Source organism: Lissotriton vulgaris, chromosome 9 (assembly GCF_964263255.1).
Source record: "Lissotriton vulgaris chromosome 9, aLisVul1.2, whole genome shotgun sequence".
Classification (NCBI taxonomy): Eukaryota; Metazoa; Chordata; class Amphibia; order Caudata; family Salamandridae; genus Lissotriton; species Lissotriton vulgaris.
In genome coordinates this window covers 140379134-140394206 of record NC_141697.1, presented here as the reverse complement: position 1 = coordinate 140394206, position 15073 = coordinate 140379134, and the positions used below count along the sequence as shown (strand labels likewise).

General features: G+C 44.8%; 1 protein-coding gene across 2 annotated transcripts in view; it reads right to left on the bottom strand.

Annotated features, from left to right (window-relative positions):
* VPS39 (VPS39 subunit of HOPS complex) overlaps window positions 1–15073 on the bottom strand; it is a 389790-nt gene that overhangs the window by 76678 nt on the left and 298039 nt on the right. For both annotated transcript variants that reach the window (XM_086937216.1, XM_086937217.1), the window contains exons 19-21: window positions 3443–3571; window positions 1643–1745; window positions 598–643 (exon numbers count right to left, since the gene is read on the bottom strand). In XM_086937216.1, the coding sequence (XP_086793342.1) occupies window positions 598–643; window positions 1643–1745; window positions 3443–3571 (278 nt within the window). The remainder of the gene's footprint in view (window positions 1–597; window positions 644–1642; window positions 1746–3442; window positions 3572–15073) is intronic.

Genomic DNA, 15073 nt, shown 5'->3' with positions numbered 1-15073 from the left:
GTGGCCAGAAGTTTCTCTTAGATAGTATAGCTCTATTATTTATGATGGCTTACTAAAACTAGTTTATGTGAATTTGTTATGCATGGCCCTGGGATTTAATTAAGTAGATACAAGAGATTCTTTTTAACTATGTCAAAAAACAATTATGCTAATTAACACTTTAATGATGAGGTAAATGTAATTGTATTCCTGAAGAAGTATGCATGATTCCATAAATTATTGCTAGAATCCATAAATATGAATATGGTGAGTACATTTTATAGGAATTTTCATGTACCATTGTTCATTAGTCTCAAAAACAGAAGGCAACCTTTATCTAACTTCATATGTCAATGCCCAGCTCAGATTTACACAGAATTATTGGATTCCAAAAATGTAGTACGAAAGATATACACACAAGTTCACGGTGGAATACCATTTGAACATTTCAGGGGATAAAAAGAAGCATATTGTGCCCAGAGGGGCCAGTGACCATTTGGCAGAGCAATTGAGACTGGTAAGTTTTTAGGCTGGTCCCCAATGCACATGCTTACCTACATTTCAGCAACATTATAAACCTCTCAAATTAGGAATAAACTCATGTATGAAGACACTCACATCTTTGCTGCCCTCTTGGGTGCGATCATAGTACTTGTTGCAGTAACTGGATTGGGGGAAAAAAGACAAATTGAGAAACCGTACACACTCCCAATTTGGTACTCACGTTTGTTTACATAAAACTGGGAAGAAGATACTGAATGGAAAACTTCAAATGATGTTGAAACATTTTTTAACAATTAAATAATATGATAATGTATAACCTTTGTTCACTATGCGCTCATATTTTTTAAATAATTATCTTACTAGCACAGAGGGGTACTGCTTGCTGCCCTAGAGCTTGGGTGTCCAATCTTAATCTAATTTCAGGACATCTGCCTAAACAATTTGCATAATAAGTGATTAGGTGGATAAAAAAAAAACAGGCAGTGTCTGGGAAGGATGTATGACGGTACAACGCATGGTATTACCACGCGTACCGTTACAACGCAGGTTTTACAAAGCAAGTCGTTACAACGACTTGCGTTGGGGGGCGCTGGATAGTGAATAGTTTACTTTACTATTCCAACTCCAGTCCCCGTGGATAGTAGGGAAGGTGTTGGATAGTAAATTAAACTATTCCCTATCCTAGAGCGCCCTCCAGCGAATGTCGTAACGACTTTCGTTGTAAAACCTGCGTTGTAATGGTACCGCGTTGTTAGAGTTTCGTTGTAAAGGATGTTCCCCATCTGGGAACGATGGACCAATTTTGGACTGGCCTGCTCTAGACTTAAGGCACAATATTAGGAAAGACCCACTGTGATTTTGACAATAAACATTCTTCCTTTGCTGAACAGATATTTCTTCTGGTACAGGATAAAGATATTCTGCCATTGTTCTAACGATTACGTTGTCAGAATGACACTGTCAAATAAAATGCTTACAGAAAGACATTTAACACTTTCAATTTAAACTATTCATTCAGGAACCTTTTAATTTGTTGAGGTTTTGCGGTTTAGAAGCTTTTTTGGTTGTGGATTTAGTTCTGTTGCTTAACCAATATTTTGCTCAATGGTCTCCACACAGTGCCCATACTAAAGTGTTTACATCACACAGTTCGACTTACTCTTCAGCCATTCTTATGTTCTTCAGGACGTGGACATAAATGACAAGAGCATGTTCATGTTTCCCCATGCGGCCCAGTAGGAGAGCACGTTCTTCCAACAATCCTGTTGAATAATACAAAGAAATTAAAATATATCACTTAAATTAAACAGAGATGTAGTAAAAGGAGAAGAGAAGGGGTGGATAGAGTAAATTAAAGACTCTTCAAGCAAGATAGAGAAACAGAGTATCTTTCTAAAAGTCAGAATGGAAAAAGACTTCTTTAACAATAGTTTTTCAGCAAGACCATCCTTCCCTCATTTAAAACGGACGTTCAGAGTCAGGCAAGACTGATGACATTAGGTCTGCTGCTTACCAAAGTTTGCCTAATTCCTTTTCACATAAGAGGTTCAATTGCCTGGTAGAAATTAGAGTCAGTTCAGGATTGATACAGGGTGAAGCAAAAGGGGGACTGAGGAGTAATTAGACCAATAACGATCTTGTAAACCCTAGTCTGTGGTCTAGCAATGTTTGCTTTTGAGAGCTTTATTAGTAATCGGGTGTGATGGAAATCTGGTTTGTGTTGGACCTTGGCTTGAGTATTGGAGTTGCTAAGAACTCCCAAACGGTGTTTGGGTGTAGGTGTCAAGTTCATCTGGTCGTTATAACAGTGCAGCGGGGGGATCTGGTGGGATGATTGACAACAATATTGTGGATAACCAGCCAATTAAAGTCATGATAATGACTTTTGTCATGGCTCAGAGATGCATTTCTCCTGCTGTACCTTAAATTTCGGTCATTGGCTTGGGTGTTGATAGTGCAGTTGGAGTAGATACATACTGTATGTTTTCTGTTGAGGGGATATTTCCATTAATGTCAAGTGACAACTCCACCCTCATTTGATCTGTATAGTCTTCGAGTTGGTGAGGTAATATATGAATGTTTATTTCTAGATGTTTGAGGTGTGGGTGAAGAAAAGGGGACCTGAAAAGATGACAATTGTTTTGCAGCTTGTATATTCAATCACGGTTTATAAGATCATCTTACCAAAGTGTATCTGAATAGCTTATATGTGTACTTTAAAGCAGAAGTGGGCACGTAAATGACAGCAATGCTGTCTGTGCCTGATTTGTGAGCGCTCCTTGAGATTTCCAATACATGTACCTAAGAAGGTCAGATGCAACAAAATAAGGATGGGCAAGGAAGGGAGAGAGAGGCTGCATTAAGGTCTCAACAGTCCTGTTCTATAGGGTATCAGCTAAAAATGAAGTAAAGACAGGGGGCAATGTATTTGATGTTCATAACATTGATGACAAATTGCTCTACGGTGGTAACTGCATCTTGCCATTCTGTTGAGTTTAGTAAAGTATAAAACAAATCCACATTCTTTCCAGTTTGTCAGAAACTGCAGATGTCCTCCTCCCAACATGACTGAGCTCCATCATGTGAAACATTAAGCTTTTAATTGCAGGTCCCTTGGTTGCTATCCTAGTCCTTTACTTTCCAACATATTATAGAAGAAGGTACTCCCTTCCTGCCTCCCAAACCCCTGTCAAATTACAAATCCTAATACCAATACCAATTGAAGGATACTTAGAATCCAAGGGTAACCACAACAGGGATGTGAAAAAGTGTGCAAAGAGCTCTAATGTTTAAAATCTACATCTGTGATAAAATAAAATGTACATTAGAACATGAAATAATACACACAGTGAGTAAAACTGGGAAAATGACAATTATTTACTTTTCAACATTGACTTTTACTGTTTGACCAGTACTCCATTTTTTCAACTTGCATCTCTCTGTAAGCGCCGCCACTCACCATTAAATGGGAAGTCACTGATGAGGCTGTCTGGTTCATAGAAGTTTGATATCTCCAGAAAGGCAAGGAGTTTACTACGATATTCACCCAATTCCCCTCCCTCGCTTCCAGCTGGGGCCAGAGGTAGACCTGTGGTGAAAGAATAAGAACAATAAGCAAATGGAATCACAATGACATATGACAAGATGAGCCCAGAACTTATGGAATCATGTCAAGTTGTTCACTTTGAGTCGCATCAACCATTCTGACAGAAAGTCAAGAACTACAATCTTGGAGCCTAATGGGGATGCTCGTTTTGTACTAGGTGTGGGGCGTGGAGAAAATAGACACTCAGGGAACAGATGACCGCCCATTTGACAACTGAAGAAGTAAAAAATAGGAGGTATATTATGCATGTCAATTCTATGTGAAGGAGATTCAAGAATAAAGGTGTTTGCCCATGCTAGAGAAAAGTGAAATGTCTCCCAGAATCAATACAAATATTTGTCAGCATCTGGCCACCATATTGTCCATTTCTAGAGAGAAAAGCTTCTTCCACTCCATAATAATCTAAAAACGTACTAAAGCTAGCTTCAGCATAATACTTCTGGCTAAATGACAAGACTTCTATGACTATGGTTAAGAAAACTTGTCTATGTGCTTTATGCTGAGAAGCACACATGTTCTGAAGTTTGGAAATGTTACATTAGAGAGTATGCTGCCGCCAAAATCTGGCAAAAAGAGAAAGGCAGTGACCCTAAACAGTTATGGGTTTAAATATTCCTTTGGCTGGTATTGAACTTTCTCAGCACTTTGATGGGTTGGCTGGCACTTGGATCAAATTTATTGTTGCTGCTGGCACAGGTGGTGGGGAGCAATTAGCACCCTCTAAGAGACTGTCAATCCTAGGCACCATGTTAAATATAGTCAGAGCTTTGGAAAATACACTGGCAATAAAGGTTTGTGCTAATAAATCTAGAGGAACACAGAGACACCCTATTTAAGGATTGATCAGGATACTGTTCCATTAAGTTGAGCATCAGATTCTAAAAGTTTACCGGTTCAAACGTTTCACATTTCTCAACCTAGGGATCTAGGTAAGCAATGCTAAATTTATAGAGCTAAGTTTGTGATGTAGGATTTGCCTGTTCAACTGAATCAGCAGACGTGTATACTTTAAATTAAATGCATTGCTGTAGCAACAGGCCAATTAGGTTAGGGAACAGTCCATCTGTGGCCTTCATAGAGAACATCTCGTCTATTTCAGGCTGCTGATAATAGAATAGTTTCAATTGGCATGAAATTAGAAAGTAGTGTGTAATAAAATAATGTATTTTTAATTATCCAATTTTTTATATCTAACACTAAATGATTTCGTTTTTATATCTAAATGTATCTAGAAAGTGCATAAAAATACATTCAAATGAATACAATCTCTAATCAGGTGTAACGGGTGACTAAAGAACAAGTTACTTACCTTCGGTAACGATGTATCTGTAAGAAACATTAGTTCTAGATTCCTTACCACAGAATTACCCCCGGGCGTCAGACTGGATCCAGAAAGTTTTTTCGTCAACAGTACCTATGTGCATCGGAAGGTGGCGTCGGTCGGCTCCGCTTCCGTCGTTGTTGTCGTGGTCGCCGGGATGATGTTGCAGCAGCTACTTAAACGCCACCCTCGCACGCTGATGTCAGTTCTGTACACCACTTTCCGCAACAGAAATGCAGAGCCATGCAAGACAATGAGCACTAGTACACAAAACTAGGGCCCTGAAAGGTATCCTTAACCCTAGAAATCAGTTCGCAGAACGGGGAGGCTGGGAGGGGTGGTAAGGAATCTATAACTAACTAATGTTTCTTCCAGATATATCGTTACCGAAGGTAAGTAACTTGTTCATCTGAAAGAAACACATTCGTTATAGATTCCTTAACTTGGAATAGATACCCAAGCAATACCAACCTCGGAGGTTGGTCTGAGAACCAAGATCACACCAGAAAGTCCTGGAAAACAGAACGGCCAAAGAAGCCGTCTCTCCGGACTCGATTGTCACGGCAGTAGTGTTTGGTAAAGGTGTGCAACGAAACCCACGTAGCTGCTTGACAAATGTCATTCAGAGGAACTCCCCCTCCCAAAGCAGTAGTTGCTGCCGCCGCCCTGGTGGAATGGGCACGCAGCTCCACTGGAGGCTCCTTCTTTGCCAGAGAATAACAGGCTTTAATACACAAAACGATCCATCAGGAGATGGTCTGCTTGTGTACGGCCCAACCTTTTTTGGCACCCACGCAGCCAACAAAGAGCTGGTCAGTCATCCACCCAAAACGGTTTTGTGCGATCCAGAAAATAGGAAAGCACAGTTTTTGGGTCCAGACGGTGGAGCCTCTCCTCTTCTTTTGAAGGATGTGGAGGCGGAAAGAAGGTAGGCAAAGTAATGGTCTGCCCGATGTGAAAGGCAGTGAAATCCTTGGGCAGGAAGTATGGATGAGTCCTGAGAACCACAGTGTCCGGATGGACAGACAGGAAAGGAGGCTTGGAGAGAAGGGCCTGGAGCTCACTCACCCGTCTGGCAGATGTGATGGCTACCAGGAAACCAGTTTTAAGTGTCAGAAGCCTTAAAGGACAGTTGTGAAGCGTCTCAAAGGGAGCGCACAGTAAAAAAGTTAAGACTAGATTCAAGTCCCACTGAGGCATAACGAAGGGGATAGGAGGAGAGAGATGAGTTATGCCTTTCAAGAAATGATTACCAACCTGGGATTTGAAAAGAGAAGGCTGATTGGGAAGCCGAAGGAAGGCAGAGATAACCGAAAGATAACCTTTGATAGTGCCCAGAGCAGAGCCCTGCTGGACTAATGAAAGGAGGAACAAGAGAACTTCAGAAAGAGGACCAGAAAGGGGATCCACAGCCTTTGCTGTGCACCATGCCACAAACTTGTTCCACCGGCAGGCATATACTGTCGTAGTGAAGGGACGCCTGGCTGCCAAGTACATCGCAAACTTCGGGAGGTAGGTCAAAACACGTCAACTGCTGCCGCTCAATCTCCACGCAAGGAGGTGGAGGCTGGACAGGTTCGGGTGGAGGACCGTCCCTTGCTGCTGCGACAGAAGATCCTGCCGAAGAGGCAGTCTGATTGGAGGATCGATGGCCATGTTGAGCAGCTCGGAATACCAGACTCTTCGTGCCCAATCCGGAGCCACAAGAATGACTTGGGCCCGGTCGAGCATGTTCTTCAGCACTCTGGGCAGAATTGGTATAGGCGGAAAGGCGTACAACAGTATGCAACTCCACTCACGACAAAAAACGTCGCCTAGCGAGTGCCGCCTTGGAAATTCCAACAAGCAGAATTGCTGACATTGCGCGTTCTCTTTGGTAGCGAATAAATCTAACCAAGGCTCTCCCTACTGTCGAAAGAGACCTTGCACCACCTCCGAGTGAAGAATCCATGTGTGATCCATCATGCACCTGTGGCTGAGTAAGTCCGTCCTGGTGTTCAGGGAATTTGCCAGGTGTTGAATCACCAGGGATATGCCAGCCATCTCCAGAGGAGGAAGGTCTCCTGACATAAGGTCCACGACCCCACCCTGCCCTGTTTGTTGCAGTACCACATGACAGTCATGTTGTCCATGAACACCTGCACTACTCTTCCTCGGACAGAGGGAAGGAATGCCTTCAGTGCAAGACGGATCGCCCAAAGCTCCAGAAGGTTGATGTGGGGCCCGGACTTTACCGGCAACCAGAGGCCTCTGATCTCCGCCTCTGCCTTGTGGCTGCCCCATCCCAGAAGGGATGCATCCGTCACCACCGTGTGCTTTGGTTGGAGAAGGGAGAGGGATCTGCTGTTGACCCAATCCTGGTTTGTGAGCCACTACTGCAACTGACGAGCAGTTGCTTCCGAGATCTGTACACAATCAGACAGATTCCCCTGATGCTGCGTCCACTGGAACTTCAGGTCTCACTACAGAGCCTGCATATGCCAACTGGTGTGATTGACCAGCAGGATGCAGGAAGCCATGAGGCCCAGCAGCTTCAGGGTCTTCCTAATGAAACCCGGGATAGAGGCTGAAATATCAGAATCATAGCCCGAATATCCCGGACTCGCTGTTCTGGAGGATAAACCTGAAATCGTGTTATGCCCAGAACCGCTCCGATGATGAGGAGCTTCTGAGAGGGAATCAGGGGTGACTTTGACACATCGATGGAGAACCACAACGTATGCAGGAGGTCGGCCATAGTCTGGAGGTGGGAGACGACTGCCTGGGGCGAGCCCGCCTCAACAGCCACTCGTCGAGATAGGGGAAGACTGGAACCCCTGATCTACGCAGATGAGCTGCAACCACCGCCATCACCTTTGTGTACACCCGAGGGGCACTGGTAAGGCCAAAGGGGAGCACGGTAAACTGAAAATGCTTGTGGTCTACTGTGAACCATAGACAACGCCGGTGGGTCGGCAGGACGGGGATGTGAAAATAAGTAATGCAAGTCCAACGCTACCATCCAGTCTTCAGGGTCGGGGCACACAAGACCTGAGCGAGTGTCAACATCTTGAACTTCTCCTTCCGGAAGAAGCGGTTGACTTTCTTAAGATCCAAGATAGGACGAAGGCCCTTGTCCTTCTTAGATACTAGAAAGTAGTGGGAGTTGCAACCACAACCTACTTCTGGGGCAGAAACGTGCTTGAGGGCTCTCTTGGCGAAGAGAGCCAAAACCTCCTGTTGGAGATGTGCCAGGTGAACCTCCGACATTGTGGTGGTATTGAGGTGGCATAGCTGGAGGGGTAGCCTCGAAGGGGAGGGAATAGCCCCTCCGGACTATTTGCAAAACCCACCTGTCTGACGTGATGATGCGCCAGTGGGGGAGGTGATGGTGAATACTGCCGCCCACTGGCGTTTGATGGGCACAAAAAGTCAGACTAGGAGGGTTTGGAGGCTGCTGCAGAGGGGGGTTGGTGGACCGGCCCGTCTTCTGGCCCCCTGAACCACTGCATTAGTTCTCATGTCCCTGGCCGTGTGAAGTTTGGGAAACTTGCTGCGGCCTGTGACTCTGGGCGGGACGTAGTGTGGCACCCATTCCATAGCTCTGAAAGGGGCGAAAAGCAGACTGCGCTGGACGGCTGGAGAGGCCCAAGGACTTGGTCGTAGCCAGTGAGTCCTTGAAACGCTCTAGAGCGTTGTCGCCAAAAAGGCGACGCCATCAAAGGGTATGTCCATTAAGGTGTTCTGCACATCCCCCGAAAAGCCAGTCGATCTCATCCAGGCGTAGCGACGAAGGGCTACAGACGTGGAAATCGTCCTGCCGAGAGTATCGTCGGTATCCAGTCCACAACGGATGGTAAACTTAGCCACATACCTTCCGGTGGCGACAGCCTGGGAAAGCACTGTCCGGGCCTCCTCCGGACACTGAGGCAGCACCTGCGCAACCATATCCCACATAGAGTGAGAAAAACGCCCCAATAGACATGTCGTCTTTACCGACCGGAGTCCCAAGCTGGCGGAAGAGAAAGGAAAATGCTACTTACCAGTATGAATCAGTTCTTGGCATGTAGAGCTGCAGATTTCTACACTATGCAGACCAAAGCAGATCCCTATCAGGATTTTTGGAGGAACACCAACTACTGGATAGGGATCAGTTCGGGTTTCGGCCGGGGCATGGGACGGAGTCTGCTCTGTCCACTATGTTGGGCAACTTACGAATGCGAGCCGATAACAGGAATGACACAGTGTTGGTGCTTCTCGATATGTCGGCAGCATTCGATACAGTGAGCCACTCAATCCTTCTAGAGAGATTGGAGAAAATAGGGGTGAAGGGACGGGCCTTGCAATGGCTACGGTCTTACTTGAGGAGGATAGAACAGACAGTCACTTTGACACCATTCACATCTTGCAAATCATCTGTCAACCACGGGGTCCCCCAGGGCTCTGCCATCAGCCCCATCCTTTTTATTAATTTATATCTGCCGCCGCTTTTTCCTATCATCAAAGCGTTCAGGGTTGACTTGGTCAACTAAACGGACGATACGCAGCGGGCATTCACTCTGGAGGGAAAACAGGCAGTCCCATTGGACCAGTTCCAAGAGTGCATGCGGCAGACCGCAGACTGGCTGCGGAGGAACTCACTGTAGTTCAATGGTGGAAAGACGGAGGTGCTATACTGCTCTCCGGTGAGGCTGTCTACGCATGTTCCGATGGAGTTCAGGCTCACCCTGGAGGAGGAGCCACTGATCCTGGCCAGTACAGTGCGGAATCTGGGGGTCCTAATAGATAAGAACCTCCAGATTAAGTCACAGGCAACTAAGACAGCTAAGCTCTGCTTTAGTCTGTTGCGCCTGCTACGTCGGATACTTCCGATGTTACCAAAAGATTTGCGCCCATTGGTAGTAAGCAGCACAGTGCTGAGCAGATTGGACTATTGTAACTTCCTGTACCTAGGGGCCCCTCAGTACATCTTTCAGGGGCTGCAAAGAGTCCAGTCTGCAGTAGCAAAACTGGTGCTGAATTTGAGGCGCAATTTATCTTCTACCTTTGCACTACGAGAACTCCACTGGCTTCCAATAAAGGAACGGGTTATTTTTAAATCACTATGCCAGGTGTTCAAAGCATGTCACAGGATAGGCCCAATCCCTATACAGGAAAGGTTCTCCTGGTACCTTCCTCCGAGACAGCTGCGGTCTTCTGGTGCCAGTTTACTGGCAACCACAAGATTCAAACCCCCGGATAGGGGGGGGGGGTTAGAGTGGTAGGGGTCCAGCTGTGAAATGAGTTGCCACAAAGGATCAGACAGACCGACTCCCTAAATGAATTCAGAAAGAGCCTGAAAACCTGGCTGTTTCCAAAGGTCTGATCCAACTGACCTTATCTCTACTCGCCATCATGCTGACTAAGTGTTCTGATATCTGAAGCGCCAGGATACCCGTAGGGTGGCAGCAGGCTATACAAGCACAGATACAATACAATACAATACAATACAATACAATACAATACAATACAACACAATACAATACTTCGCCACTTGGTGTTGGGCTCGGATGATTGCATGTTGTTGTTGTCTTGGAAGAAGTCTTTGTAGTTACGGGATAGGCGACTCCTCCCTTAGACAATAGAGCGCATGGGCATCGGCTCCATCCTCAGATTGTTTTTCGCCATGATGGGAAATGATGGAGTTAGTAGAAATAAAGAAGGGATGTCTATGCGTAATATCTAATTAAGATGAAAACTGGAACAGATACAAGTCCCGGGGAGGCAGGAGGGCGTGTAGAAATCTGCAGGTCTACATGCCAAGAACAGATGCATACTGGAAAGTAGCATTTTCCGTTCGAGGCATATGAGCTGCAGATTCTACACTTTGCAGCGATTGTGCAGCAGTGTCTCCCCTAGCGGTGGTCACCTGTATCTGTTGCAGTAGTTTGAAAGAGAGTTTTTAGGACAGCTTGGCCTACTTCAGCTTGTTGCTTGGCTTGCACATCAACACAGTAGTGTTTAGTGAAGGTGTGTGTTGTAGACCATGTTGCTGTCTTGCAAATGTCTTCTAGGGGAATGTTCCCTAAGAAACCCATGGAGGCTCCTAGTTTGCATGTGGAGTGCGCTCTAGGAGGAACTGTTAATGTCCGTTTTGCTTTTTGATAGCATATTTGTATACATTTAACAATCCACCTTGCAATTCCAGTTTTAGAGATGGGGTTGCCTTTTTGTGGTGGAGAGAAAGCTACAAACAGTTGCTTTGTTTTGCGAAAGGATTTGGTCCTATCTATATAACAGAGAAGAGCTCTTTTAATGTCTAGGGTATGTAGAGCTCTTTCTGCCACAGAGTCAGGGTTTTGGAAAAACACCGGTAACTCTACAGATTGGTTTAAATGAATCAGAGTAATGACTTTTGGAAGGAATTTAGGATTTGTTCTGAGAACCACTTTAATACGGTGTAATTGTAAAAATGGTTCTTGTATAGTGAAAGCTTCAATCTCACTAACACTCCTAAGAGAAGTATTAGCTACTAGAAAAGCTGTTTTCCATGTGAGGAATTGCAGTTCACATTTGTGTAGAGGTTCAAAAGGTGGTCCCATGAGTCTGGTAAGAACAATGTTTAGGTTCCACACTGGAGAGGGTTGTAACCTGGGAGGAATGATTCTTTTTAATCCTTCCATAAATGCTTTATTAGCAGGCACTCTAAATAAAGACAGATGTTGTCTATTTTGTAAATATGCTGCAATTGCTGCCAGATGTAGGCGTATCGATGAATATGCCAAGTTACATCTTTGTAAATGTAGAAGGTAGCAAATGATATTTTGGATGGAAGCATCTAGGGGATCAATTTGGTTATTGTTGCAGTAAATGGCAAATCTTTTCCATTTAGCAGCATACCAGTCTCTAGTAGTAGGTCTCCTGGCTTCTTTAATGATATTCATACAGTCTGGTGGTAGGTTAAGATAACCAAACTCCAAGACTTCAGGACCCAGATCGCCAGATTCAGTTGGCTTGGGTCTGGTGTCTGATGTCTCCATGGTTCTGGGTTAGCATGGATGGTGTCAGACGTAGCTTGGTGTGAAACTAGGGATAGTTCTAGCAGTGTTGTATACCACAGTTGGCGTGCCCATGTGGAAGCTACTAAAATCAATCTGAGCGACTGTTGTCGTAGCTTGCACACTATTAGTCGTATTAGTGGTGGTGGCGGAAAAGCGTACGCAAATCTGCCAGACCAGTTCATCCATATCGCACTGCTCTTGGACAGCGGGTGTGGAAACCTGGCGGCAAAGGTAGGGCATTTGGCGTTTTCGTGTGTGGGGAACCGATCTATGTCTGGATGACCCCACTTGTGAAAGAATAGTAGAAGAACTTGCGGATGTAGTTCCCATTCGTGAATCTGTTGTGTCTGTTGAATTAACAAATCTATTATCTGATTTTGAACTCCTGGAAGGTGTTCTGCTAACAGATATATGTTTTGTGGAATGGCCCATCTCCAAATGTTCTGTGCAAGCTGGGACAGTAGTAGAGTGTGTCCCCCCCTGTTTTTGTATATAGTAAATGGCTGTCATGTTGTCCGTCCGGATTAAGACAGCTTTGTTTTGTACTTGGAAAATTTTGTGCGCTAAGAATATTGCTAGTAGCTCTAGGTGGTTGATATGAGCAATCTTTGCTGAGTGGTCCATTGCCCTTGAGTTGTATGATGTAGGAGATGGGCTCTCCATCCTGTGAGAGATGCGTCTGCTGTTAGTATTATTTGTGGAACAGGTTTGAGGAACAGCCGCCCTTTTGTCAAGTTTTTGGTGTTCCACCACTGCAGAGAGCGATGTGTGCGGCTGTCCACCAACACCAGGTCTGTTAGTTGTCCTTGAGCCTGGTTTCACTGTTGTGCTAGACATTCCTGTAACGGGCGCATTTGCAGTCTTGCATGTGGTACTATGAAGATGCAAGATGCCATCATGCCTATTAGTCTCATGAACACTCTGGCTGGGAGAGAGTGTTGATGTTGAAACTTTGTGACTAATGCTTGAATGCTCTGTATCCTGGCTGGACTGGGATAACCTAGAGCTGTAGACGTGGTTATTGTAGCCCCTAAATATTGATGTACATGAGAGGGCTTTAGGTGCGACTTGGTGTAGTTGATTGTGATCCCTAATTCGTACAATGTTTGAATTGTCCGAGATGTGTGTTGGACACACTGATTGAATGACTTGGCTTTTATGAGCCAATCGTCTAGATATGGGAAGACATGTATATGTTGTCTTCCGAGATGTGCTGCTACTACTGCTAGGCAATTTGTGAACACTCCTGGTGCAGTTATGACCCCGAATGGAAGGACTTTGAATTGATAATGCTATCCTTCCAGTACAAACCTCATATACTTCCTGTGAGAAGGATGTATAGGAATGTGGAAGTAGGCGTCCTTTAGATCTAGTGTTGTAAGGATGTCGCCTTGTTGCAGCAATGGGAGCACTTGTTGTAAAGTGATCATATGAAAATGATCTGAGTGTATATAGTGATTGAGGGGCCTGAGGTCGAGAATTGGTCTTAGTTTCCTATCCTTTTTTGGTAATAGAAAATACAGTGAGTAAACCCCTGTTCCTTGATGTTGTAAAGGAACCATTTCTATTGCGTCTTTTTGGAGAAGTGATAGGACTTCTTGTTTGAGCAGTGTAAGATGTTCTGCAGACATTGGACACTGCCTGGGTGGTATGTGTGGAGGGGTAGCTGTAAGTTCGAGGCAGTAGCCATACAGGATAATTTGTCTTACCCACTTGTCTGTTGTGATGGAATTCCAGACAGGTAGGAACTGTGTTAGTCTGCCTCCCACAGGAGTGGAATGCTGTTGGGGGAGCAGAGGGAAGTCACTGTTTTGTGGTGGAAGAGGTTTGATTGTTATTACCTCAACCTCTTTCTTTATTGTTGTTACCTCTATAGCCTCCTCTAGAATATCCTTTACTGGAGGATGTCTGTGCATTGGATTTGAAGGAAGCTGAATTGTCTGCTCCAGTCTGTTTGGAGCCTCCTCTTTAGAAGGAGCAACGAAAGGAGCCTCTAGCTTGTGTGGATTGCAAAGCTCCAATAGATTTGGCTGTATCTGTGTCTTTCTTCATTTTCTCAAGTTCTGTGTCTACCTCTGGCCCAAACAATTGATGTTGGTTGAATGGCTGATTTAAGATGGTAGTTTGCACTTCTTGCTTAAATCCTGAAATGCGTAGCCACGCATGACGCCTAAGTAGGACACTAGTGTTTACAGCTCTAGATGCAGTGTCTGCTACATCAAGTGCACACTTGATTGAGGCATTTGAAATTGACTTGCCTTCTTGTATAAGTTGTTTGCCTGCGCCTTAGATTGGTCAGGAAGATGTGTAGTAGTGTCTCTAACTGATCATAGTGAGCCCTGTCATATCTTGCAAGGAGGGCTTGTGTGTTAGCTATACGCCATATATTGCTAGCTTGTGCAGCTATCCTTTTGCCTGAAGCATCTATCACCTTAGATTCTTTATCAGGGGTGGTGCTTCACCTGATGTCTGCAAGTTTGCTCTTTTTCTAGCATTTGACACAACTAGGGAATCTAAGGGTAGCGGTCCTTTAATGTAGGCCGGATTTCCATTAGCGGGCCTGTACTTTTTCTCAATTCTAGGGTTTAGAATCCTAGCACGTACTGGATCTTTAAATATTTCTGGAGCATGTTTGATGACTCCTTTAATCCTAAGCAGAATGTGAACCGACCTTTGTGATTGTTCAAAAGTATCTAATAAAAAGTCTTCCTCTGCCTCATCTGAATGCATGGTGACCCCATGATAGATGGCAGCCCTATTCAGTAAGTGTCCAAAACCAATATTGTGTTCTGGGGGAGAAGGTTTTGATGGATATGAATGTGGGTCAGGAATATCTGGCACATCCTGTGGGTTTGGGTACTCCCAATCTGGATCATCAATAGGGTAGGAAAAAGACTCATCTGGGTCTACCCCTCCCCCTATGCTGTACTCATCATCATTTGGAGGTGTATGTGGTGAAGAATAAGGAGTTTTCAGGAGAATTCTGAGGTGAAATGTTAAGAGGAACAGGAGATGAAGGAAGTATAGGAGAAGAAGGGTGCAGAGGAGATGTGGCAGAGTCCTTCTTCTTGACAGGCACTGCAGGTGAAGGTGCAGTGTCCGACTTCCTCTTCCTGTGTGGTGTTGTGGATACATGACCTGTCT